Here is a 26,802-nt window from a genome sequence, read left to right on the forward strand (position 1 = left end):
ACGATTACATCCTCCTCTTGAATTATTTTTGACCCGTATTGCATTTCCTTGTAAACTGGTGTGGCGCTTCAGCTTCCATCCTCGCCTTGACATCCCTCTAAACACACCACAATTCCACCGCTCTTCTTTTTCCTCGTAACTCAATGCTGGCCTCAATACAAGTACAAACTTTTACACATGCAGGTGCACACACACTCACGCGTGCACACACACACACACACACACAAAGCAGTGTGTGTTTACTCCTTTTTAAATAGGTTGTCAGAGCCTATCATCTCAGCTAAGCCTGCCTGCCATGGAAAGAGAAAGGAGGGGTCCGATCCTCGTCCCTGCTTCCAACAGAAAAAGCTCATCCAAAAAACAAATTAGCAAAGAGACACAAGGGAGGGTTTATTGCTATTTATTCAATTTGCTATTGAGTGAGAGAGGGGGGCTCAATTCCCCTTTTTCTCATAGCACAATGTCATATCCTGTTGGGTTTTTGACCACAAAGTGAGACCAGAGTTGTTGTGGAGAGACACGCTGAAGGCTATTAAGAGAACGAGAGATGTTTTGGCGAGGGGAGAGGGGTGAAAGAGAGGGCTGACCAGAATGTTCTAGTGCTCCGATGGTATGTTGACAATTCTTAAACAGCACAGGAAAATGACTTTCTCCAACATGGGGAAGGAGATCTAGAGATTGAACATATTGAAACAATGAACTGTGTTGTTTACATGTATGTACTGTATGTGCATAAAGGAAAATATGAGAGTCAATGTAATATGGGCACATGTTTACGTCAATGCTGCAAAGAGGAGCTGGAAAGGGGGCAGGCGTGATTCAAAATGGGCTGTACTCTTCAATAACATTCATTACTGACAGTTTAGCTGTAAACTGTGGCTTCAGGCAGCCATTCAACTGAGGGCCAGCCAGAGATTAGAGCTGATGAACAGTAAACCACAGCAGAGAGCAACGTACCTTCTTCTTGCTGCAGTAGATCTGCCATTTCTTTTCATCGGGCAGAGCGAACATGGCCTCCCTGTTCTTGTCCGTGAGGTCCAGTTCATCCTGCAACAACAAAAGAGGCCGTTTTAGCAACACAGTATTTGTCTTTAAACCATTGCACACATTGTTGTTTCTACTAGAACATGTGGATATGCTTTTAGGCTGAAAAAACTAATTATTTTTCTCATTAATTATATCACAATTTACATTCATTCACCCTGAGTCTTAAACGCGCCTCTCTCTTTAAGCCCTGCTGCTGGAGAAAAAAAGCCCGGTCCTCTCTGCTTGGTTCTCACGTTGCTAGTGAAGATACCCAGAAAAGAGGACGATATCAGGGCTGTGAAATATATATATATTATATTTTGATATTGAAATACATATCGTCTTTGATTTTGGATATTGAGATATGGCAAGTGTTTTCTTTCCTGGTTTTAAAGGCTGCACTACAATAAGGTGTGTTTTTGTATGACTGTTCTAGCTGTTATGTTGTTTACCTTTACCCACTGTATCCACATTACTGATGACTATTCATCATTAACCTCACTGTGTGAGTATTTTGTGAAACAGTAAACTCTATGATATTGTCACAATAGCATTTGGTAAAAATATAGTGATACTTTATTAACTCCATCTCACACACTATGTGGTATTTTCTAATAAGCCTCAATAAAACATACTGGGTTGTCTCTTTTCATAGTGTTTTGGTTGGTAGTCACTCCACATCCCAAAATGTCCTCTTTCAAAGTAATCACAGGGAGACATGAATACTACCAGCCCCATCCTTCGGCACACAATCCGACTATCCCTTTTGTTTTGTTGTCACCACATCAATACGGAGCCAAAGATTTTTAGCAGTGACTGCAGATCATTGGATGAGTTGAGTTTACACAACGACATTTGATTGTCTGACCCCCCCACTGTCTGAGAACTGGTCTCCGCAGACCACAGAGGAGGGTTTTAATATTCACCCTGCTGCTCTGCTCAATTCTTCCGCTCAGTACAAGGAGCCTCCTGTACCTTTTGAAATGCATATGAGGCCCGGAAATGAGTCTCTGTATGCATGGGAGGAAAAAGTAAAGTCTCGGAAAGAGAAGTACATTTAAGTTGAAGGGACAATGAGAGAAATGGAGGAAGGAGACAGAACAAATAAAGGGGCTGTGCGGTTCTGGAAATGGATGAGGACAAAAAAATTGAGGATGAGATGCCATAGCTTTGTGCTCTGCCTCAAACTAATCTCATGATAATGGTTTTGCTACCATGACGTCAGGCAGAAGTGCTGGGCCTCCAAGGCCCCCCAAAGTGAAGATGGCTACCAGCGCCAGAGGTGGGGCCCCTTAAAGCCGGCCAGTAGATCCACAGGGTTTGTTTTCATCCATTCAGCTGGACCGGGTAGGGTGAGGTGGCCCACATTCCAAGTACCCGATACTATGAAGGATGACATCATCTCTCACACAGTGCTTTCAATGGGAGAACCAGCAGCAGCATGATTGTGGTTTTGGCAAAAAAGGAAAAATGTGAAGGGTGTGAACTTTAAGGGGGTCTAATACAGATAGAAACCACAAAGAAGCTTTGGAATCTTTGGTCAAAGCCTCATTTCATCTTAGCAGCATGAATTAAAGAGTGAATTGTGACTCACAACGAGAGCTTATCATCTCGCGTCTACATTACCTGCTGCAATAAATGAATACCATTGATATTAGTGTGCTGTTATTTGTGGCCTGTGCACTCTCAAGAAGAAAACCAACCATCTTTGCAGCTAAACATCTAACCACTGACTCTTCGTCCTTCAATTTTTACAGATTTTAGCTTTGGGTTGGACCACGATCCTCTGTCCACATCCCCAGGCTTTAAAACCGAGGCTGAGAAGCCAGCTCGTCTCTGGCATGTGGCCCGGTCGCCGGGTCAAAGCCCCGCTGTCCAAGCTGCTGCTGTTTGGAAGAGCTGATACTAGGAGTTGGTTGGGAAATCAGCGAGAATGAGACCCCTGGATTTGAACCAGATGGGAGCTGAGCCCAGTACTTGATCTCTTTGCTCTTTCTTGCTCTCAATATCTTCTCCCCAGGCCTCTCAATGTAAGGTCTTATTTGGAAGTTATAGGAGAGCAGGATATACATAAGCAATGAAAATGAGGATTAAGGTGTCCCAGACATGCAGGTTCAACAGTTTAGCGGAGCAGGTAAGCTATCGGAGGAATCAAGAATTCCACTTAAAAATAGGTATATGATTACATAAGGCCTTTACATAAGATTGAATACGTGTGAGGATAAAGGCAAAGTCAAGTATGGCAGCATGAACAGGAAAACAGGAAAGGAGTGGCAGGGTGGACCAAAGGCTAATGCATCAGGAGATTTTGTAATGAGAACTGCATGTTTCATTTAGTTGTTAGTTAAGCAGAAGGGTCACCAATCTTATCAGAGAGAGGAAAGATTAAGTTGAGGATGAAGACAACGACTTTTCTATCCAGTTATGCAATATTTTACCTTTTTCTTTCACCTCCAACCCCCAAATTACTTACAAACTTGCTCCAACATGACAGCTCCATCACATGGCCTGTCCAAACAAGTAAAACCCACAAAACAACCAAATTCAATCTTCCAAAACAAAACAGGACCGCTTTCCACATTACTTGTAAAAGCTTCTCTTGATATGCCTCCGTCCTCCTTGGCCAGCACACTCCAGTCGGGAATTCACATAAACCAAAACTAATATTGTAACACCTGCTGACCGAGAGGCGAAAATACATACCTAAGGCTTCTCAACCTTTTCTTTTTCATATTTCCTCCACAAACGCCTTTTGAATACCGTTACAAATTCCAAAAAGATGTCACGGTTGTGAGCTGTTTAGATCTTTTAAATGTTTGTTTCTCTAGACTGATGAGCTTTCCGTATTTGCTGACATTCACAAAATATATGGTGTAGAAAGATGGCGCTTAAAGCGGGAAAAAAACAGGTCTTCTACCACAAATTTGATCAAATAGTCATTTTGAAACAATTGAATTTCATGTCATCATTCAATAATTTAATATTACTTCTATTCCGCAATATAATTTTGAATGTTGTATGTATTTTCTATCCTGTTAGCTCTATGGATTCATAAAATCCAAAAGAAAGCACTTTAAAACCCTTTTAACTTGTCTTTATTTTACCATAGTTGGTAAAATCTTAGGAGTTTGTGCCACTCACGTCTCACACTTTGTATGCATCACACAATGTCTAAAATTCACTTTCAATTCTGTCTCAACATAGAAGATGTTGGTAATGTACTCTATGTACATTTTTTCTTTTGGACAGAGTCAGGCTAGCTGTTTGCACCTGCCTTATGATATGTCCTACTATTCCTCTAAATAGCAACTATTCAGAGTTGGAATCACTGGGAGATCTTTAGGGAGAATGAGCTTAGTTACTACATGAATGTATACTCCTACTGTAATTCCCATCAGGGATTATGATGAAGAAGATATATATATTTTCCAGCAGACATGTCTTATATATTAACATTCATTTGTATGACATAATAGGATTCAGATGATATACGTTTATGTATACCATATGGAAAGCATGTAAAGGAAGAGACGGATGAGTAGCAATGACACATCAGAGAAAATTCAGAGTAGTGTGGGAAAACAGAGATGAACTGAAGGACAGGAGTATGGCAAAAGGTTGACAAAAAAGTAGAGAGTGCAGTTGGGATAAAGATGGAGGCAATGCAAACTTGACACCAAAATGTTAGCGAAACAAACTCCACAGGAAGAGTAAGGGTCAGTGAGTGAGTAGGTGTGAGTGCCTGGCATACTGTAGGAGTGTGAGTGGGTGTGTCTCTATGACAACTAACTGAGGATGTGTGAGGCTCCACCTAAATGGGAAATGTGTGTGGTCCAAGAATTACATCCTTTCACACGCATGTGCGGCTATGAAGCAGCGTTTCCAGAAGGCACGTACAAGTTTCTACCTCATGTTGAGTCTTACAGTATTGGCAGAGGGGGTCTGTCTGTCTGATCACACACACACACACACACACACACACCACACACACACACACACACACACACACACACCACACACACACACACACACACACACACACACACACACACACCACACACACACACACACACACACCACACACACCACACACACACACCACACACACAACAACATCACACACACACACACACACACATCACACACACACACACACACACACACACACACACACACACACACACACACACACACACACACACACACCCACACACACACACACACACACACACACACACACACACACACACACACACACACACACACACACACACACACCACACACACACACACACACACACACACACACACACACACACACCACACACACACACACACACACGTCTATATATCCTCTGCAGCAGTCTCTGGGCGAGACAGGAAGTCAGAGGAAAGACAGGCAAGATGGCAGGAAGTCATACGAGGCCACCAGGGAGCCAAAAGGAAGCTGTAGCTGCCATTATTGACCTAAACGAGTTTTAGGGATTGTGTGTGTGTGTGTGCGTGCGTGCGTGTGTGTGTGTGTGTCTAGGCCTGTCATAATATGTTATTTAATTGACAATATATTGTAACGTAAAAAACATGATTGTCATTTTAAGACCTGATAACGATAATATAATAGCAAAGTAAAACTTTTGAATCACAAATCAAATTTAATTCTAAAGAATATACAGACTTCTGATTTGGAAAGTGAAACAAATTGTTAAGTATCCCAAAAAATAAACAAAATTGACTTATAATAGTAGGAAAACACTGCGGTTTAAAATGCTTGGCTCCAATATTGGCAAAAAACTCTTATTTTAACAAACATACAAATCATAAACAGGGCATTATTGATGTCAGCAAAAATAAATAACATAAAAATGATATGAATCTTGTCCAAATATCATATAGGATTGTTGATAATGTAAAATGATCGAGTTTTAATAACGTACAATAAATTGAAAATGTGGTTACAAGTCCATATATTAATTATCATGACCAATGTGTGTGTGCTACAGCAGTCATAGCCTCACAAAAAGTCCTAGAGTTCTTCAGACAAGGCATTTACATGAGTCATAGTATCCTGCATGAGTCAGTAGGTAGCCATTGCTAGTCTACTGCCTCTCGAAACAAGGCTCGACTACTTCCATTATAAGGTCGGCTAGGAAGAGAACATCGGAAATGGGAAGCCTGTTAGATTAATGAAAGGGAGGGAAAGATGGTGCATCCCAGGTCGTACACTGTGGAGGAAACTCACTCATAATGGCTCAGAGGGTGGAGAACATTTCCATTCTCTGCTCTCTTGCAATGCATTTATGATTTGTGTCCGGCTTCGGAAAATTAGGAGAGGATTTAGGTTCTGAAAGAGTCCTGTATGAACTGTGATTGTGAGTCACATGGATTGGAAGCTATTAAAGGTTGTGGCGGACAGATTGACACTGGACAGCTGGACAACTGCCCAGAGTGGTTGGATTAAAACTGTCCCAAATATCGAGACGGAGAAAAAAAGAATGAGGCTACCACATAGAAGAAAGAGACGGGCGGAGAGCAAAGCGACAACACACTAATCTGATGCCTGCCAGAACAGTATTTGCCAGATGTTGACCTAATACAACCTGATTCAGCTGCACCGATTTGGCTAGATAAACTGTGCATGCATCTTCCTTTTTAAATAATACAATAAACAACTAGGGGAGGGCATTTATTTGCAAGAAAAACAATGACATACGGACGCTCAGTTAGACTTGGCATCTTTCTTTTTTTCCCACCACAATTTAAAAGTGAGCCATGGCTTTCAACTGTTTTCCAAAGCATCCAAAGTTCCTCCAAATCTGTTTTTGCCTTTGTATTTTATTCTGTGTGGCTTCAGTGGCACTACGAAGTTGATTTCAGGCACTTCAAACACATTGGGACCATATGCCGACCTTTCAACATTAAATGTGTGGGACTTGTTGTCTCAAAACAATCTCACACTTTCTTCTTTTTGGGAAACTCAAACTGCCATCATTGACAAATATATCCAAGCAGGATAATAACCGAACAGAACCCCTTCTTAATTATCTTAATATGGAGCTAATTCATATTTGATGATACAATGTTATTAGCAGGGAATTACCCTGACAAAGCAAAATAAAGCTGCCATTGTTCTGAAAGCACTGCCAAACTTTACACATGGCCTTTATATCAACTTTTCGTGCAAGCCTTGAAACGCTAGTGGAAAGAGACGATTTAAAAAACGCACGCAGATCCAAAAAACAGAACCCCAAACTGCGGCACATTTGCTATCTGTAAACTCTGCAGTCATGGGTATTCTAATTAATGTGATCCATTAGTTCCTCTTATGTGGGTTTTGTTCATTTTGTCCAAATCAGTGGCAACTGCTTCCAGGCTCATTTACATGGGTTTATCAAGTTTGTTACTGAGGCTTTCATTTGGGTTCATGGCAGACTTTGAAGCAGGTTAGTTCTTCAGACTTTCTCTAGGATGAGTTGTTTGGCGTTTGGCAGCGGAGAGAGAGTGTATACACAAGGGAACCACAGATGGATCCCACACATGCTTATTCTGGAAGTTTTTCCTTGTACGATGTGAGGGTCTAAGCAAGGACAGAGGGTGTCGTATTGTCATACTGATATTTTGTACAAACTGTGAAGACCACTGAGACAAATGTAACATTTGTGATATTGGGCTATATAAATAAACATTGATTGATTGATTGATTCTGCAATATTAATTTTGTCAGCTACACACCAAGGACAATAAGTCATCTCTTTCGCTACATTAACTATTCTATGTTCCTGCATTTTTCATGAAGTGGCATAGAAGTTAGAAGAGGTTGCTTAAAGGTTATGCACTTGAGAACGCTTCTCATATTTAGGTTGCCATAACATGCTGGCGTTTCTTTATAGTTGCCTAGTTTGTCACCATAATAACAACTATTTTGCAGCTTACTTGATTAATCAGGAAATAATTTTTAAAATATGTCAAAGTCCAAGCTGATGTCTTTAAATGCCTTGTTTTGTCAGTACAAAACCACAATAAATTCAGTTTGAAAACAGCAGGAAGTGTGAAACCAGCAACATTTTCTGCCATTTTTGCATGAAAATTAACTTTATAAATGTTTTAATATCCAAAAGGTTGATGATTATTTTTCTGACGTTCACCTAATCCATTAGTCCACAAATCATTGCATGTTTATTCTAGTCAACCTCTATCATCTTCCAAAAACACATGAGACAGACATTTATTTTCATTTAATATCACAATAATAGAGTCAGGCCACATGGCCACCAATTGTTCATACAATGTTTCAGAGACAAGTCAGCTTAAGGTCTTTCCTCCCAGTAACGGTGTAAGGAGACCGGACAGTGACTAGAAACAGGGGAATAGCCATTATGGACGCGGAGGTGGTTCACTCCATTTGGCCCAGATATTTCGCTCCCACTTCAGAGCCTCCATTGAGACTCATTCTGCTCCTCATGAGAGGCTTTCATAAAAAAATAATCCCATCTCATGTTGCCATGGAAACACACTGTTATGTTATTTTTTTATTTTTTTATTTCCACGCCCGTAGCACAGCCCCTTACCTCCCTGCATTGACTTTTAATATCAGCTTCAAAGGCATTGGGCTTTATGTCTGGTAGTACTGATTTGTCAAATGTATCAGCATGTCCGTCCAGTTAAACAGATGTGGGGGATCTTGGGCAGATGACCATTATGTAGAAGAAGTTGTGCATTAGTCATCTGATCAAAGCAGACATGAATCAAACTGTCAAAAGAAACTGGATTGAAATCTACGGTTTTGATCTACGTAGATAAATTTTCAGTTTTCTGCTGAATTTAGGCAAAACTCCGGGGTGCCATCATGAAACCAAAAAACATAAATTCTCCCCTTTAGTTTCAGATTCTTCCTCAAAGGAGAATACATTAAGTGATTTACAGATTAGAAGGTCATTTGAGTTAGACGTTAACCTTTGAGTGCTATTTTTAATGCTGGAATTCTGCAGTCAAGTAAAGACAAGATTAACCAGATACTTACACACACAATACCCCAAAGACAAAACATCTAAGGGATCAGATGAAGCCATCCAACAAACATCTGAAGAGGAATCTATTCACAACATGTGAAAGGGCCCAGATCCAATGACACAATACCAAATCTGCTTTCTCTCCTGGGTCAAATGCTGCAAGGGGGTTGGACTTATCTGCTCTGCTTTTTCTTTAACTTGTACATATGTGTAAGCTTCTTTGCAAGATCAGAAATGTACCACCTCAAAATAAGATGTGGGCGTAGGGTCTTATTTTTCAGACTGCTGAGATTTGGTCAAGTACTCTAGCATAAAATAAAAGTTTTGATTCAAACCTTGCAATAAATGTTTTCCAGACAGAACTACAGGAGTACCATCTTGCAGTTGTTTGCCTCCGTAAACTTGCAGTTTACATCTATGTCATGAACACCACAACTTATTCAGTTTAACCTTGTGTCCAAGTGGACTTTTTTTGTACTAAGATATCTTGTTCATTAGAAAGGAATGTATGGACAGACAACCCTAATAACACAATGCTTCAGGCCATTCAGCATTTAAAACAATAAAAACTGGATTAACCCTCTGAGACCCACGGGCCGTAAACAATCCCAAATTCAAAGCGTCATAACTTCTCAGCTATTTCAGCCAGAGACGTGCCGTGTTTTTCCTCTTAAACTACAGAAACGGCAATAAACTACTCCATTAAGTTTTTCATTGAGAGGCGTTTACTTATTTAGGTGAAACGAATGTGCGTAAAGTTTTAAAAGATGCAGATAGTCTCACCTTGATTCTGGCGCATTGCTTATCGTTTTCTGTTTTATAGATCTATTCTCATCCACCATCTTTGTTTGTGACGTAAAGAGTGTAAGAGTCACGTTTCTGAATCGGACACTCTGAGTGGATGCAGTCACAGCCAATCGGAGTCTGATTCAGAGGGTTGCCTGTTAGTGATGGGAATTCCGGCTCTTCTTGGTGAGCCGGATCATTTGGCTCAGCTCACCAAGAAGAGCCGGCTCTTTCGGCTCCCAAACGGCTCTTCGGTTTACCACATATTATACCTTTTAATTAAATCAAATGTAGCCCTGTTTTGACTAATGATTTATATGTGTACACCAGTGGCGAACCGTCAGGGCCTTCAAGGTATTCAGAGAATACCCTGGAACAAAAATTCGATTTAATTATATAAATAAAATGTATATAAAATGAATAAATGAGAATCGTATCTGTGTTGTTGATCTGTAATATGACAGGGTTACGGCCCGTCTACACTACAGGCGTCAAAAAATGCTTTCAACGCTTCGCCCATTCATTTAAATGGGGTGACGTAGGATATTTTCAAACTTCGCCGAACTGCATTGTGGGTAGCATGGCAAGGCGTTGCAAGCATCGCGAGCGTCTATCGGCGTCAAAAGTTGAACAATGTTCAACTTTTGAGGCTCGATGCTTGCTCGAAGCTGGCGTCAGCCAATCAAATCCCGTTTTTGCAATTCCTGCCAGTACAAGCGCTAGCCAATCAAACCGCGTGCAAGCTGGGAGAGCCAGACCGCAGTTCATTTCCTCATATTCCAAACGAGAAATTACGGTAGCAAATCACCCGGTTCTTTCCGACCAGAACTATTTACCGGGATACAAACCGGAGGAACCAGGCATGGAGGGAGGTGGCAGAGACAGTGGGTGAAACTGGTAGGTTTTCGCCTGTTTGGGGATTTTATATCCAGTTTACTTCGTTTTAACATTGCTATTGCTTTGTATGTCGGGGGCGGGAGATTCATGTGATTGGTTGTTGGTCGCGTTGCTCGCAAAAAAATCGCCAAGCTTCAGACACGCCCAGTTTCAAGATTTTTTGATGCCTGTAGTGTAGACGGGCCGTTACGTTGATTTGTTTATCCTTCTCGGACCATGCACTGCGCATTTGAGTGGTTTTGTGTTAGAAAAGAAAACAACCAATCAGATCTTGTTCTGGGTCTCTGGGTAGAATATCCTTCAACCAAGGTATTCTACATCCTTGATCGAATGCCCTGGCCGTTGCACTGAATGAGAGCGTACGTTTGGACTGACAGTTTGATCAACCAATCATATATTGATTTGTAGCCAATGGGCGTATTCTTTCAGAGTTTCCCTCGGTTCCAGGGTATTCTAGAAGGCCTGCTAGTTAACTGGCTCGAGACAGAGGATCTAGTTGAATGCGACGAAGCAATTCATGCTGTTTTATTGTTTTTAATGTTGAAATGACAAGTGCGACAGGTGAAGATGAAGTTGTTGCGGAATTGTTGTGAGTACCCTTTTCAAGACGACAATTCAGTGAAAAGACGGACATTATAATGCTGCGGAGAAGGGGGGGGGGTGGCGGTGGCGGGGGTGTGAGTGTTTACAGAAGGTCCAGTTGTGATAGACACGGTTCGCCACTGGTGTACACATATATCACTTAAATTATTCAATACATCCTTTGTACTGAAGTATTCAAAAGTAAAAATTACATGTTTAATATAAATGATTTGCTGTGGCCAATTGTTTTCATTGCATTTACAGACCCTTGTAACTCTGATGCCACCCAATGAATGCACTGACTTGCTTGTAGAACCACGCTACACAAAGCAGATAGCAACACCTATAAAAACGTAAGCATAGACATTTAAAAAAATGGGGCTACTGTATCGACATTTTAAAATTATATTTAAAGAAAAGGCCCCGACAAAAGTGTTGAATGTTTCTTTCAATGTTATGGTTAGCAGTTATTTTTAATGAAATAAGTAAAAAATTCAAGCTCCGTTTTTTATTTATGTGCAAATATCCCCTATTATAGTGTATATAAGTCTCTAATGAGTGACATATCATTAGCTGAGGTTGTGCTGATTTCTAGGATGTGTAAAACTTGATTATACTGCAAAAAAAAGACAATTTATAAGTCAAAACACAAAAATATACAAAAACGGAAATGTCCTATGTGGTTCTCAGAGGGTTAATGGATGTATTGGAAGTTTGTTAGTTAACTACTGATAGGTTCTCCTCAACAAAGCTTTAGTTATTGCAGCTAAAAGGGCAATAGGTCACTCCAGTTTAGGCGAACTGATTGATGCAATCAGTGTCTTCATCGCTACAATTCTAACTTATCACGGTAATAAATACACTACAACTACCAAGGTTTAATGGTTTGTGCAATGCCAGTGATTATGAGAATGAGCCAAGACAGCACATTTAGGATCAAATCAGGTCAATTTGCTGGAAAATGGGAAAAGGATGCCTGTTGGGAAAACATCTGCCTTAATGATAGTGAATACTTTCTCTTTTGGAACCATCTCAAATGGAATTTCACTTAATCTCCTGAATTGATTCTGACAGTTGGAGGAGTGATATATCTTGCAGCCGGTGAAGTTTAGCACTCCCCAAGACTAAGACTTGACAGAGTCAGAAGCAGACCTTTAAGCCCCTGTCACACTGTCCCGAAATTGACACCCGATGGACACACGATAAAGGCAATGTTCAAATTCGGCTCTGATCGTAGCAACATCGGGCCATTCGTGAGGGCATCTTAAGCCATCGTATGACCGCCGGTGGAGTTTCTCAGGCTTCGGCAGCAACTTCGTGAGCGGCAACTTCGTAAGGCACTCGTGAGGGCATCTTGTCAAGTCGTGTCATCTTCGTGTTATCATCGGTGCATTCACCCTCACTCTGATCGGGGCGAATGCCCGATGGCACCGATGATAACAAGATGCCCTCACGATGGCCTTACGAAGGGAAAAATTGACACACGAATTCAACACGAAAATGAACCTTCGCAAGGTCCTTCGGCAATTTTTTGGCATGCCAAAGATTTTCCCACCGCTCACGAAGTTGCTGCCGGAGCCTGAGAAACTCCACCGGGGGTCATACGAAGGCTTAAGATGCCCTCACGAATGGCCCGATGTTGCTACGATCAGAGCCAAATTTGAACATTTCCTTTATCGTGTGTCCATCGGGTTGTTTTATTGCACAACAAAATCATGTAAACATATTATGTAAATAACCCAATTTGTGTTCTGTGAAACTGAAAAGGATATATATTATTTTGAAGGCGAGTTGACAGGAAGTTGTTGTTGCTATGGAAACAACAACATGACTGAGAAAACGTAATATCTTCTACATATAAAGACGGAGAAAGTAAAGAACAAAGTCTGTAAATATCAGTACAGTATCATAGTACTGTAACATAATTGTTTGTGTTACTTTCGTTGCAGTTGTATGTCTTAAATGTATGTAAATGTTGCCTTCGTGTGTGGTTCGGGGCCATCTTCGTGCGAAATTCACAATTCCATATTCGTGTGTCCATCGGGTGTCAACTTCGGGACAGTGTGACAGGGGCTTTAGCCAGGTAGGGAGTAGTTGACACAGGCAGAATGGAAACCTGAGGTTACAGGAGCATGGCAGAAACTTTAAGATGGATAAAGACAGGAGATAGGAACTGAGTAAACATCGAGACCGAAAAAGGAAAGCCTTGTCTTCCAAAAAAGCCGGAACTTGCATGCATGGCAGCTGAAAACCCCCGGGAAACTTCTCCGTTCTGACAGCTGTGCCCTGATCCCTCTCAAGACCATGGGCGCATGTTTGGCACTGGTTGTAGACCAAACACTTCTGCCAACAAGTGTAATCCATGCACAAAATCAGGAAATGTCACACAAGGGTGGGCTGTGTGTAGTGGAAAGGATGAGCTGCTAAATTTCGTGTTTGGCGTGGCCTAATCAAACCATCAAGATGCCTTTCACAAGACCCAATCCCTTCCGATTCCTGTCCCTACTCCTGGTGGGGATAATGAACAACACGCATGGAAGGAAAAGGGAAAGAAATGGACCACTTACAATTAGGAAAAAAGGAAATTCCAGGGATTACATTGTACCAAAGTATTGCTTAATACCAACTTTATATATTTAACTTTAATGGGCAACATTTCTGCATGGTGACTCATTTTGGAAATTGGTCAAATTAAAGCATCCATAACAACATTGGACTGTGTTACAATTAAGTTAAATAGGCTCATTAAACAGAATCTGTGGATGGCTATTTTTTATATTCCTAAAGTGTGGTGATTTAAATTCCAGCTCTTGCATTGAAGAAACAATCTATACTTCTAAAAGTAAGTTTTCACGGCAACTGCCAACAGGCAGGAAGTTAGTTCACATGTAAAACATACTGTATGACTAAGTCATGCATTATGTAGCCTGTGAAACCACTTGGGTCGTGTTGCAGTAGTATTCAATGAACAAAGAGCCAATGTGATCACTTAGTGGGAGAACTTTTCAACTGAAAAGGTAATGAATCTTAACGTTAAATGTATAACACTTCCCTTACCAACGGCCCAAAGTTGTCTTTTAGAGGTGACTTTTTATTTTTCAACCTGAACCCTATTTTTCCATGTTTTTTGGCTGCTACGTGATCACTCCAAGCCATTCCGCAATGCCATTGTACGTCGCTTTAACGGTAATTTTATGTAAGGTCCTTCTCTTTTTCATTTGATCAAATACTTATAATAACAATCTGAACATTTTTTGTGGACACACATTGGCGGTGTGGAATTGCAGGACTGCTATGTGTCTGTTTCGTGGCTTCTAGCTGGAGCGCTGTGAGGAAAATACTGACATAATTTCAACAAATGGTTGTCCTAATTAGTCAAAAAAATTAAAGGGAAAATAGGATCCAAGTTAAAGAAAGCTTAAATTGCCCTTTAGGATTTAGGCCAATATAGTCCAAACTTAATACGGGACATGCATTTGCTTTGGATGACAATCTTAGAAGTCATTCCAACAAGCTTCCTCAATTATTAACATCACTCCATCTTTACTCACCACCAGTTCGGAGAAACGTGCAAGCAGCTCCTCTGCGGGCGGCATGGGGGCGCTGAACTCCAGCAGCTGCAGAGGCACGCTGTCCTTGAGGTTGATCTCCGGAGGCTCGCTGCTGCCGAAGCAGCACAGGAAGCCCAGGCCTGGCCGCGTCCTCTTCCTGGGCGGCATGGCGGCTGTGGCGACACGGTTGGCAGTGATGGTGCTGGATGGTAGAGGAAGGGGCAGGGAGGGGGAGTGGAGAGGAGGACGAGGCTGCTATCTAGGGGGCATGATCTGGAAGAGAGAAAAGATCAAAGGAAAAGGTTACAGAGACATCCAAAATGCAAGGCGGCCTACGTTTGGTTTTCCCAGTGTCCTTTTAATGCCATTCCATCCATTAGGACAAGCATGTTGAATGGCATAATACATGACGTTTCCATGTACAGTAAATAATTTAAATAATTTCCAATCAAAATGTTGCATAACAGTGATTCAGCCTATGCTATTCAGCCTCGTGCTGGTTGACAAACCCAGTGTTTGGTCAATGTTTCCTTGGAAATGTTTTTTTTTTGTAGTGCACAGGAAGTGAAGCAATTCATGTTTCCAGCTGCCTCGATTTGTTTAGATTAAATACAGGAAGATACATAAGCAACAACAGCCACCATGGCCAAACAGAGGGGGAAATGCCACCTAACACATTTCTTGCATGTATTTTATCTCATGCTGAAAACTTACTTGGAAAAATAGAAAATACAGACTCATTGAGAAGCTATCTTTGAAAAGTACCTCTACCACCGCAGATGACACCAACAACAAAGGAAAAAATCCAAGACCAACAACCATTGATTTAATCTATTTTCTTAAGAAATCTTCCTTAAATGTACAGGTGGTGAGAGGACAGAGGAGGCAGCAGGGTCCGCCATCATATCCTCATCCTGACATCGGTTGCTCTTACGCCTCGACAAAGAAACCTCTTGTCCGTGAAGAACAATGGCGCCTGTGCAATGTGTGTGTTTTGTTTGTGCACCAAGAGCTGCCCCAGCAGTGCCCTCACTCCTTCAATGGAGCAGACACTGTGTGTATGGACAGTGGTGAATGACACCCACTACAACAGGAGCAAAGCAATGAATAGGCCGAGACACCCTGGAGGATTTCCTCAATGCCACTAAAAGGATATGGGTGGTCTTCACTGTATGAATAATATACTCTTCACACCATATTATGTCCTATCAACCACATACTTACACAATGTGAGTGTACACCAACAGAGGCTCAAATTGTTTCTAAAGCTGTTATTTATGCGACAGTTTACAGCATTTGTGAATGAATGGACCTCATGCAAATACCATGGACATGCAAATACAGCAGAAATAGTGGACCAATAAATCCATTTTGGAGCCATCAAGGTTGCCATCAAGAGCACAGAAGGCTATCACAAGCAGATTTCAATAAGCAGACTTGTCTTCCTGGTATGCTTTTATTGATACGTGTATAAACTAGCATTACGGTATGGCAAGAGCTTTGCACCCGTCTGTTTAATATGGCAATGAAAGTTTATGACTTCAGTTTCCACAAAAATCTACTTCATCTTCACTGAGCCTGACTCTCCGCCATTGCTCTCTCACACATTCGTTCAGTGTAGGAGTTCTCACTGCATGGTTTAAAAATAGCCCGGATGGTAAATTCTTTATGAAAGCGCTCAGCCCTCGACAGAAGCTTAAAGGGGAAAAACAGAAAAGAGAAAACACCACATTTCCATTTTGCCCTGTTCGTCTTTTGCTCATTCGCGTTTTCCGCCTCCTTGAATCTGCAGCCTTCTCAACGCAGAGGCAGCTGAGCTACACGTGAACTGGAGGCTATTTTAAATTATATGCAACCAAGTTTTTCTTTGGCTTGTTGAACATGGAAATACCCGTGCAGCTAACACTTGGCTTATTTTCTGACAAGTATTATCTAAAAGTATTCTGTAGAATGGCTTTCTAATATAGAGACTGTTTCATAGCCATTGCATCAGAGTGCTGAATGTCAATAATAGCATGTTTGTCATCGTGTATCAGTGGGCCAGGCACATCTGATACTGCAGCAACGCGTGTTAGCCGAGGTGACAATCCCTGAACTCCCCCCCCAATCAGGGAGGGATTAACCTGCTGGGGCGCTCCAGGGCAAAAATGACCCGGAGGCCCCCATTGATCCCCCTCTCCTCCCATTGCCTGTGCATAGTGTTTGTATCATGTAACCCATGCAGAGCCCAGTAAACTGTCTCAGTTAGTATGTGTTCATTTGATGAAATATATGAATTTCTGCAAGAACGTCATCAACTGCCATATAAATAGGCATTAGATCTACATTTATACACAGGACTATTTACAAGGCAGGGCTTCAACATTTAAAGAATTAAAAAATCCCCATGTAGGTCCCAATGATGCAGGATGACAATTGCCAAACTGTCCTTTCAATATTTCCAGACCAGAACTAAAATGCAACAATAAAGCTGTGAAAACATTATTGGTGCCTAGTCAACACATAAAGGTATGTTTTGAATCAGGGTTTTTACTTCATATCTTGTAGTTGTGTTTGATTATGTAGCAGTGACCTCTTTAGTACTTTATGAGGCCTACATTTATGTGCAATAAGTTAACGCTAGTGCATGAAATGTTGCCTCATAGGCGATGCCTTACAAGAAGAGATATTGGTGCACACTATAAAATTACAAGCCTACACACAAGTAAGTGTCTGCCAGCAATCCTGAAATTGCAGTTGAAAATGATGTCCAAGATCCAGTTTGACACCAACAGAGGCACAGTGATAATGATTAAAGACAACTGTCGCATGTGCATCGAGTATTCTGCACAACAAGATGCAGAGTTTATTATCAAACCAGATGTGGCTAAGCATGGCATGCTGATCAGACTTAAATGTACTGTATAGGCAAGGGGGAAAGGAAACAATGAGAAAGGCCCACTCCAGCATGGTAAATTATGGAGATTCTTTCCATAGAGTTACACTTGAAAAGGCTCTGCATCGTAAAAAAAGCAACTGCTCTTCATCATTTGTATTACTACAAGAGAGAGTAAGCACTGATGCCAATCTTTACGGTGGTGAGTTAGAGATTGACACAGTGGACAGCTGGCTGAGCTTAATAGAAAAGGAGACGCTCTACAGGGGTTTTAAAGCCATTCAGTGAAAAAAGAAAAACACAACCTGAACCTCCTGTCAGTGTGTGTGCTTCTATCTTCACTCTCCCACAGAGCCCCACGTGTGGCCAGTGATCACTCAACACCAGTTCTGCTGGCTGTCTTCCAAAGCATGCCCAGAGAAAGTAGCTCAAGGAATACAAACACAGAAGTATACTGTACATACAGTGTACACAGGGGGATGTAAGGCGCTGTGCCATTATCATTGTCTGTATGGTGGAGTCACCACACAATCACAATTCAAATTGACCATGTCCACTGCCATGTGTGCCCTGAGAGCCCCTCTTATCTCCCAGCTTTTCACTCCACCCCGCTCTCCCTCCCCCTCTGATTTGCTGTCATCTCCCATTATTCCCCTCTTTTCAGGGTGAATAGTGTGACATTTCACTCTGTCAACCCCCCTCGGACAGTAACATCTGTCATTTTTCCTAGGGACTTCTCCACTATCCTCCTGCCAGCTTTATTCTCCATTTGATTTCCTTCCCCTGCTTATCTGTGCTCAGGTTTGCATGTAGCTGATAGCTAGGCACAGTGACTGTATGCGAGGGCTGCCAGCTTACTCTTCGGTTTTGAAGTCAATATTTCAAAAGGAGCCCTATTATGCTTTTTAGGTTTTCCCCTTCCTGTAGTGTGTTGTAAAGGTTTTGCTGCATGTAAATGGTCTGCTAAAGCTAAAATCCCAAAGTTTCTCTCAGATGTACAGATCTGTGGATTATACCAATTAATTGGCAACATGATCTTATGAATGTTTGGCTGTGTTCACACCACGAGCAACAATGTGACAACAGTGATGCTAGTTGACGACGTGTTGGCGTTGTAGTTGGTGTGCAGTCCAAAAGCAATACGCTTTCTTCCTTTTTTTGATAATGAAAAGATAATTAAATAAAAATGTATGATTATTTAAAGCTTGGTCACGTTATTAAAAATAACTTACATTTTTTTTATGCCATCTAAAGTTTTGTAGCGTGTTTGGCGTTGTAGCTTCCTGTATAGGCTTCCGTTGAAAATTAAGCAGAGTGAATGTAGCATGAGTCAAAGTAAGAATATCTTTAGTGATTAGTTAAGGACAGCCTTACTGTGTGCAATTATACACACAAAACAACACATAACCTGTGGTCAACATTCCCTAGCAACTAGCACGATAGCTAGAAATGCTACAGAAGTGCTAAGCGCCGAAGATTCGGATGTAAGCTCATACACACATGCAGTATTTGCATACTCCCTGAAGCAAAGAGAGGAGCCTGCTGGCTGCTCTGTGTTTAAAGAGTCTGGAGAGCAGCGGAGCAGAGAGGGGAGAGACAGGGAGATGAAGGAGGTGAGGGAGTGAGGCAGGGATAAAGGGAGATACTGCTGCCACTTCTCATTCAGCCCACTACCTCATCGCCTCTCATCCCCAGCGCCGGGAAGTAGGTCAGTGGAGGAGGAAGAGGAAAGGGGGGGGGGCGGGGTGCAGTGAGGAGAGACTGGTTACTGGTTGCTGCTGCTGCTGGTGTGTGATTATGTGCAGGCCAGAGGTGTCTATGTAGAGATCAAACATCTGTGCCTGCATCATTGTTATTCTCTACCCAACATCTGTCCCACAACACAGTGCTTTTAGGAGAAAGAAAGAAATCAGATGCAACATAAAGCTTCTGTTTTTGCCATCCCTCCACAATAGAACAACTTCAGCTTCAGGATTTATCAACTGGTTCTTCCTTTTTTTACTTTGCACACTTACAACCCTTATTCCTCCCCGTCCTTCAACTTCATTCTCCAACAATGTCTTCTCCACAATCAAGTACATCCACCTGCCCCTCACTTTTACATTAATGGTGTGTTCAAACAAAGCGCTGAAAACTTTCTTTGTGCGGCTTGATCAGGCACAAAGTCAATGCAAACACCCACAATATGAACGTGGTTGAGTTTATATCATCCTAAACTAACAAAGTATGTTGATTTATGTGTATAACAACCATGTTGCACCCTTTGTATACAAGTGTTGATGGAGCAGCTTGAGTGTTAGCAAAGCCCTGGTGGATCAGAACTTCATTGCGTTTGCTTTTCGACTTGCAGACAGACCCAGGCAAAGTACAACAAATATAATTCAGACAAAGCTGCATAATTATGACGTTATTTCTGCAAGCTTGTGTTCTTTTATTGCATTTAAATAGCATCAAAACATGGTTTATTTAAATAACACAAATGTTGCTGGAGTAAAAAAATGGCTTTGTGTTGTAAACATAGCACGATGTTCCATTGTCATCTTCTTTATGTTACCTGGATGGATTCTGATCCAACTCTTTGCATCCAACTAACGGCAGGCAGATGGAGAGGCAAAGAAAAGAGGGAAAGCATAATGTAGGAGAATAAGAAGCAGCTATAAAACTCATACAAATAACAAGAAGAATAGGCAAAGGCACAATTATTTTTAAGAGGCACTGAATAAAAGATCATAGGCAAGCCAGCAGAATACTGTGTTTTTGCACACACATTGTTTCTGGGTCCCACAAATGAGGACCATTCCTCTGGGGTGCTGGGCTGTGGAGGATGGTACAGACGGGGTTACATAAGCACCACAGACGGGGGAGCAGTGCCACGTTGGCACAGGCAGGAACAAGATGCCAGATACAGCGCAGATTAAGGGATTGGCATTGTTTTGGGAAACTGTTGCAACACACTAAGCAGGCAAGAGGAGCACACGTGGGACTGAGCCAACACCAGAAAGTCAAAAAGCACCAGGGAATTAGAATGGTGGTGACAGCTATGGTTATTTGAAAAAAGCAAGGGCATTGTTTTTGTTATATAGTCCATCCGTAATGACATGTGAAAATCACATACTAACAACTGGGTGGACAGAAAACACGCATTAAACAGCTTCTCTGTATTCATTTGGGACACTTGTTGATCCATTTACAATGTGCCACCTTCAAAACAACTAAGGTTAGAGAATACTGTATATCGATTAAAGTTGTTATAATACAGTAGACAGTTGTCCAACATGTTCAATCACAGCTGAACAAATCTGCACATGAAAGGCATATTCCAACTTTAAAAGTGAAAACTATTATAGGATGGTAATTTCAAGTTAAATCTAATGAATAGCTGTTGCGGTTGATATCTAGCCAAATAGGATTAGATAAGCCTTAATCACTTTTTTAACCAACTGCCAACTATTGCTCAGCTATATCTGCATTTGAACAAATCATGATAGCATTATAATCTAACTCAATGCAACTTCTCTTAACTGACCCATTGGCGGCGAAAAGCTAAAGTTAACTTCTCCAATTTCAAGGAAAAGGATTGGCGACTGCAAAGAATAAAAGCTTATCTCCCAACAGATATTTCTACTCAGTATTGGCTGATAATGATCAGTGGCCGAGCACGAGGGGCATCCCTGAATAAAATCATGAGATGTGGTTTGATATGAAGACATTTGTGAAGATTATAACAATAATGGAGTTATCCAGCCTTTGAACATCCTATCTTTTCTAAATGAAAGTAATTGGTAAGGCCACATACACTACACTGCAAAGGTTTCTTGGTGTTCTTATACAAGATACAAACATGGAGGGACACCAATGTGATCAAAAGGGCTTAATGGTGTTGGCTCATGTCTACATGTGCTTATATTTGTAGGTAGTCATGGTTGTGCACTGGTATTCTAAAATCGCATGTGGAAGTGAATCAGTCACAATCATTAATTTGACATGAAGTGTTCAATTATTTTCTCCCCTTCTAAAGCCAGTGGCTGCAAGCCAAGTCACCTGGGACACTGAAAACTCCTTCTCCCATGAACCCCATTGGCTGTGTGGCCCACACACAGTCGCTGCCTCAGGCCTTGGGGAAGGCATGTACACATGTTACCCTGTTATGGTCAGAGGTCACGCTGCAGCTCTAATCAGTTACATTAGTACAACATACAGTACATGCAAGCATTCCCACGCACACACATAAACATTTTTGTTTGTTCTGTCTCACACCAATTAAACAGATGTTATGTACGCATTAATTGGTCAGAAATTGTGATATTTGATCAAACTCAAAAAGCTAGCATGACTCATAGACTAGACCTATCAATAGGGGTGTAACGGTATCTGTATGTGTCCTGTACCGTCACGGTTCGGACGTCACGGTTCGGCACATGCAGTGTGCAGAAAAAAGTCTGTCATTCAGGGCAGTATCCATTACACTATGTATAATCCAGGGGGCGGTATTGCGCCTAAAAGCTGTTTGCCAGCCGCCCTTAAACAACAAATGAAGAACAAGAAGAAAACACAACAAAACGAACAAAATACAAGAAGAAGAAAAGTTAGTATGGCGATTTCAGATAACACACAGGAGCTAGAACCCACCTGCTTCTTTTAAATCAGCTGTGTGGGAACATTTCGGGTTCCCTGTGGATTACAATAACGATGAGGTGTGCGAGTGGTGGATCGGACGAGGACGGTGTGTCGGCATTGTTCGACAGCGGTGCGGTATGCTAATAGAACACACGCCAAACGTGCTAAATCATATCAGAAGGCATCACCCAGATTTGCCAATCACCGGAGCCCGGCAAAAGACAACAGCAGTTCAACAGCTGATCCCCGCTGTTTTTAAGAAGCCAATAGACATGAAAGCCGAGAGACCAAAATAAATAAAGGAAGCTTTTGGCATATGTTTTTCAATGGCTATGCGCTCTTGAAACACTTCCTTATTATTTATAATGTAATATTTTCAAGACATTCTTTTTAGTTTTACATCTTGATGAAACCTTTTTGTTTGACATCAGCCATTATAGATAATATGGCCATCTGAGTGTGTGTGTGGTACTGTTTGTGGTTTGTTTTTAACTGTTTAATACAGTTAATTATTCAAAATGTCAGAGTTCCTTATTTTTAAACTGAAACTTGCACTACTGTTCAAAAATAAATAACAACAAACCTGGAATTATGCATTTGGGACTTTTTTTTGCTTTTTCTTGTTGTACCGAACCCGTACCGAACCGTGACCCCCAAACCGAGGTATGAACCGAACCGTGACTTCTGTGAACCAGCTACCTACAGTATCAATAATCAAATGAACTTCCCTGTTCACACATTGTGACTTACATACCGGAGGTGTGACATCACCCATCTATTCCAGTGGAGGTTTCCATGGTTAGTAGTTTCAGCATCAACTGACAAATGACCAGCGCAGACAGTGTTAGAACTGCCATTATTCCATGGTACATTAGCATGCGATGCATTCCTGCGCTCGTAGAAAGCACACAGAAGGCCGCCGCTTTTCTTAGAGTCTGTACACCGAGTGGCTTTCTCATGTGGACATGGACAATGGGCCAGTGGATTTGTTTGGACATTTCTGCTGGGGCCTGACAAGGTAAGCTAAAGCAGGCAGGAATAGCCATTTTGGCCTGCAACTTTACATTTCCCAGCACTGGAGTCCATGTGTATCTGATCTTCAACAGGACAGTTATTTTTAGCTAGAGTATGACAGCATGCTCTCTCTACAAGCTGTTCAAGGGCCTCTTTGATTGGCAAGGCAAACAATTACATGATTTTAGATATTAAGATGGGGGTTATTTCAATGTTATTCCTCACAGTAAGATAATTGAAAGTGAATGTTTGCTTATAAGCAACGTGTCAGTAGTAAAGATACATTCAAGGCGGCTACTGACAAGAGATTTCTGTGATTTAATGCCTACGTGCAACTTCCAGGAAAAGAGCCTAGAATCAGATGATCAGAAACCCACCCTTTCCCTCATTCCAATGCTTACATTCTCCCTGAATCGCTTCCTTTCTGCCCTGCAATCAGATAGGGGTAGCTGTATGGATGAGACAGCTGAAGACCTATTCAGCTGTTGGACTGGAAGCCGTGCCTTCAGACAGAGTCTGGGGCAAGACATGCACCGGAAAACCCATGGTGAGCTGATACTTCTGTAACAACATGTGGACTTCAAGCACTTTCAAATGTTAAAGTCACCTCTTGTCACTGTGTATAACAAGCTTTGACCAGTGGCGAGCCGTCAGGGCCCTCTAGGCCCTCTCTAGAGGGCCTTTTTTTAAACATTGTTTTCCAAATATTTTTTTTGTTATATTTTTCATTAGTTTTACCAAAATAACTTGATTCAATTATATTTAAAATAACATTTCCAAATAAATAAATCCTTTGAATCTGCCTGTTCAGTTTCTGTTTGAATCTGAAGGGTTAAATGAAAGAAGCTCCTTCAGCCGTCTCTGCGAGGTGAAGATAGGAGGTGATTGGTGGTCCTGCTGTAAATTCACAGAGGGCCAGCTATAGTAACTCAACGAGAGAGTAATGTCAAATGACAGTACAATTGACCAATCATATCTTCCCTCTAAATGGGTGGGCTTTATTTTCGCGGACTTTATGACACGTTCCGCCCGCTGTGAAGTTTATGCATATAGAGTGGTGCAGTGACGCATCCTAAAACCCGGAAGTAAGCTGCGCTCGGGTTCCCCTCGACAAAAAAGCAATGGGATTTCTCCATAGGATTTTGGAAAATAGCTCGAAATAATATCTGTGGAAAACGAACCTGTTAGATAAATGCACGTTTTGTTCAGCCGGATAATATCCACCACATGTCTACCCTACTTTTATCATTTTCGAATCACAAATCTAACAAAGAATTACTAACAAAGCACTTATATACTAATAAAGGACTGGCTTATCTAAAGTTTGTATCGTGTTGGTCGAACGCACTTATTGTAAGTCGCTTTGGATAAAAGCGTCAGCTATATGCAATGTAATGTAATGTAAAAGTAATCTTCAATGTGGGCCGCCGTGCTGACTTAATTCATTTGTAATTGTTACTTGGCTGTGGGTGCCCTGTCATGATAGGTGTTTATATAAAATTGTGTTGTTTTGTGTGGTAGAGGGTCGCTGTCACGTTTTGCACCCCGGGCCGCTGTTTTGATATTCCGTTGAAGTACGCTGTGACGTAATAACTCTTCTTTTTCTTTTCTTTTTTGAGGGAAGGGGGGGGGGGTCAGAGGGCCTAGGTATAAAGGTCACGGCTCGCCACTGGCTTTGACAATGGCAACAGAACAATGTTAAGGGGGTGCAGTTGAGCCAGTTACATCGGGTTTTGGTACAGTATAGAGCCAGCACTGTGCGTAACATAAGGAAATAATTAATAAGTCAACATTCCTCCATTTAAATTGGCTACAACCACAATTATTATTAATTACTTTAATATCTCATGTTTAATAATGTTGCTTGAATACAGTATAACCAGACCGCCTCCAAGGCATAGGCAATTTCATTTGTAGAGAGAGACATTTTTCATTTTCTTTGTTTACAAACAGATCTTGTCAGACAGCCAATGGAAGGACAGTGTAATTATATGTTACCGCCTTAGGTTTCCAAAGTGGTTACTGAAGCACAGATCATCCCCTTCAGGAAAAATGGCAATGGTTATTGATGCGTTTCATATGTCTACTTTCAATTGACATTACATCGCTGGGAACCCAATTGCTAAAAAACTGTTATTCTATACAAGCTTTTAAAACTGTCTGTGATGTTTCTACCTTTTCATTTATCCCCAATCAATTTTGTTTAAACAGTGAGGTGCCAGATCTCCTACTCATGGCAATCTTTCAATTTCACATCATAAACCCTTTCACAGCCAACATTCAAGAATTCTCAGGGGTGTTATTGGCTGCTAGCCTCATTCGAAACAAACACATAAGCACTGTTGGCTTTAACGGGCCATGAGGCACAGTAACCCACCTCACCCATAAAGAGGAAATGCCTCAACTAAACCAATGGAAAAATAGGAGGGGGAAGATGTTTCCAATTCTCCAAGGATTTCAATAATAGCCATTTCATTTAGCTTGATTAATTAAAAAGCAGACATTTCCTTATGCGATGAACATTGATAATAGCGTAGACCAAACAAAGTTAGGGGTTGTTACAACTGTGCCATTAGATTATGTTATTTTACCATTATCAAAACAAATATAAAAGCTCCAAGCAGAAGTGGAGAGGCCCAGAGTACCCAACCATGCATAGTTGTCGTTTGAAGCTAATTATTATAAACATGTTAAAACCCCTTCATAGAAGCCGCGAACAACAGCCAAGAGTTGCATGAACACAAGTTGAAATGAGAACCTGTGGAGACCCGTACGACTTTGATGAAGTTAACGTTTGGAAGGCCTGGTGGGACAAAAAGATATTTGTGTGACACATCTCTCGAGACATCACGTTGTGTAGTTGTAACTATATTCAAAAGGTCATCCGCTTAAGCAAAGGCTACCCACAGCAGTGTGGGACTCTAATAATGCAGATGTTAATATTGGCTCATGAGGGGGGTTGTATCAAGTGGGCGAGACTAACATCCGAAGCACTGCTGACCCACTTCTCTTTTGGCCGATGGGCACATCTCTGCAAGTCACATCCTTGCTCATCAAATAGACCGGCTCACCGAATAACTATGCTATTAATACTGGCAATGGGAAGAAAGTCGGCCATGCCACATTCCAAACTCTCCAACATTCCCACATATTAACAGCGCTCAGAATGAAATACAATACTAGGCATCCTTTTCCCTCAAATGCAAACCGCTACACTGCAGTGTCAAATAACTTTCTTATTTCATATGGGAAGAACGCCACAGTCACAAGCTTCCAGTCTAACTAAAGACATGTTATATATGTGTAGAAAAATGTCTTGAGTACAGACTGAGGGCTGGTTACCACTCTCAATAGGGAAAGGGTGCTTAACTTCCCAGAGATGTTGTACAAACACCCGGGAGTCTAGTCATTTTGAGAGTAGAAGCCCTTTTTTATAATTACAGTACCT

General features: G+C 41.4%; 1 protein-coding gene across 5 annotated transcripts in view; it reads right to left on the reverse strand.

The window, feature by feature from the left end:
• daam2 (dishevelled associated activator of morphogenesis 2) overlaps window positions 1-26,802 on the reverse strand; it is a 104,983-nt gene that overhangs the window by 51,739 nt on the left and 26,442 nt on the right. For all 5 annotated transcript variants that reach the window (XM_034222040.1, XM_034222036.1, XM_034222038.1 and 2 more), the window contains exons 2-3: window positions 14,849-15,121; window positions 958-1,047 (exon numbers count right to left, since the gene is read on the reverse strand). In XM_034222040.1, coding sequence (XP_034077931.1) covers window positions 958-1,047; window positions 14,849-15,016 — 258 coding nt within the window. In that variant the 5' untranslated portion in view covers window positions 15,017-15,121. The remainder of the gene's footprint in view (window positions 1-957; window positions 1,048-14,848; window positions 15,122-26,802) is intronic.

The sequence above is a fragment of the Gymnodraco acuticeps genome, unplaced genomic scaffold (genome assembly GCF_902827175.1).
Source record: "Gymnodraco acuticeps unplaced genomic scaffold, fGymAcu1.1, whole genome shotgun sequence".
Classification (NCBI taxonomy): domain Eukaryota; kingdom Metazoa; phylum Chordata; class Actinopteri; order Perciformes; family Bathydraconidae; genus Gymnodraco; species Gymnodraco acuticeps.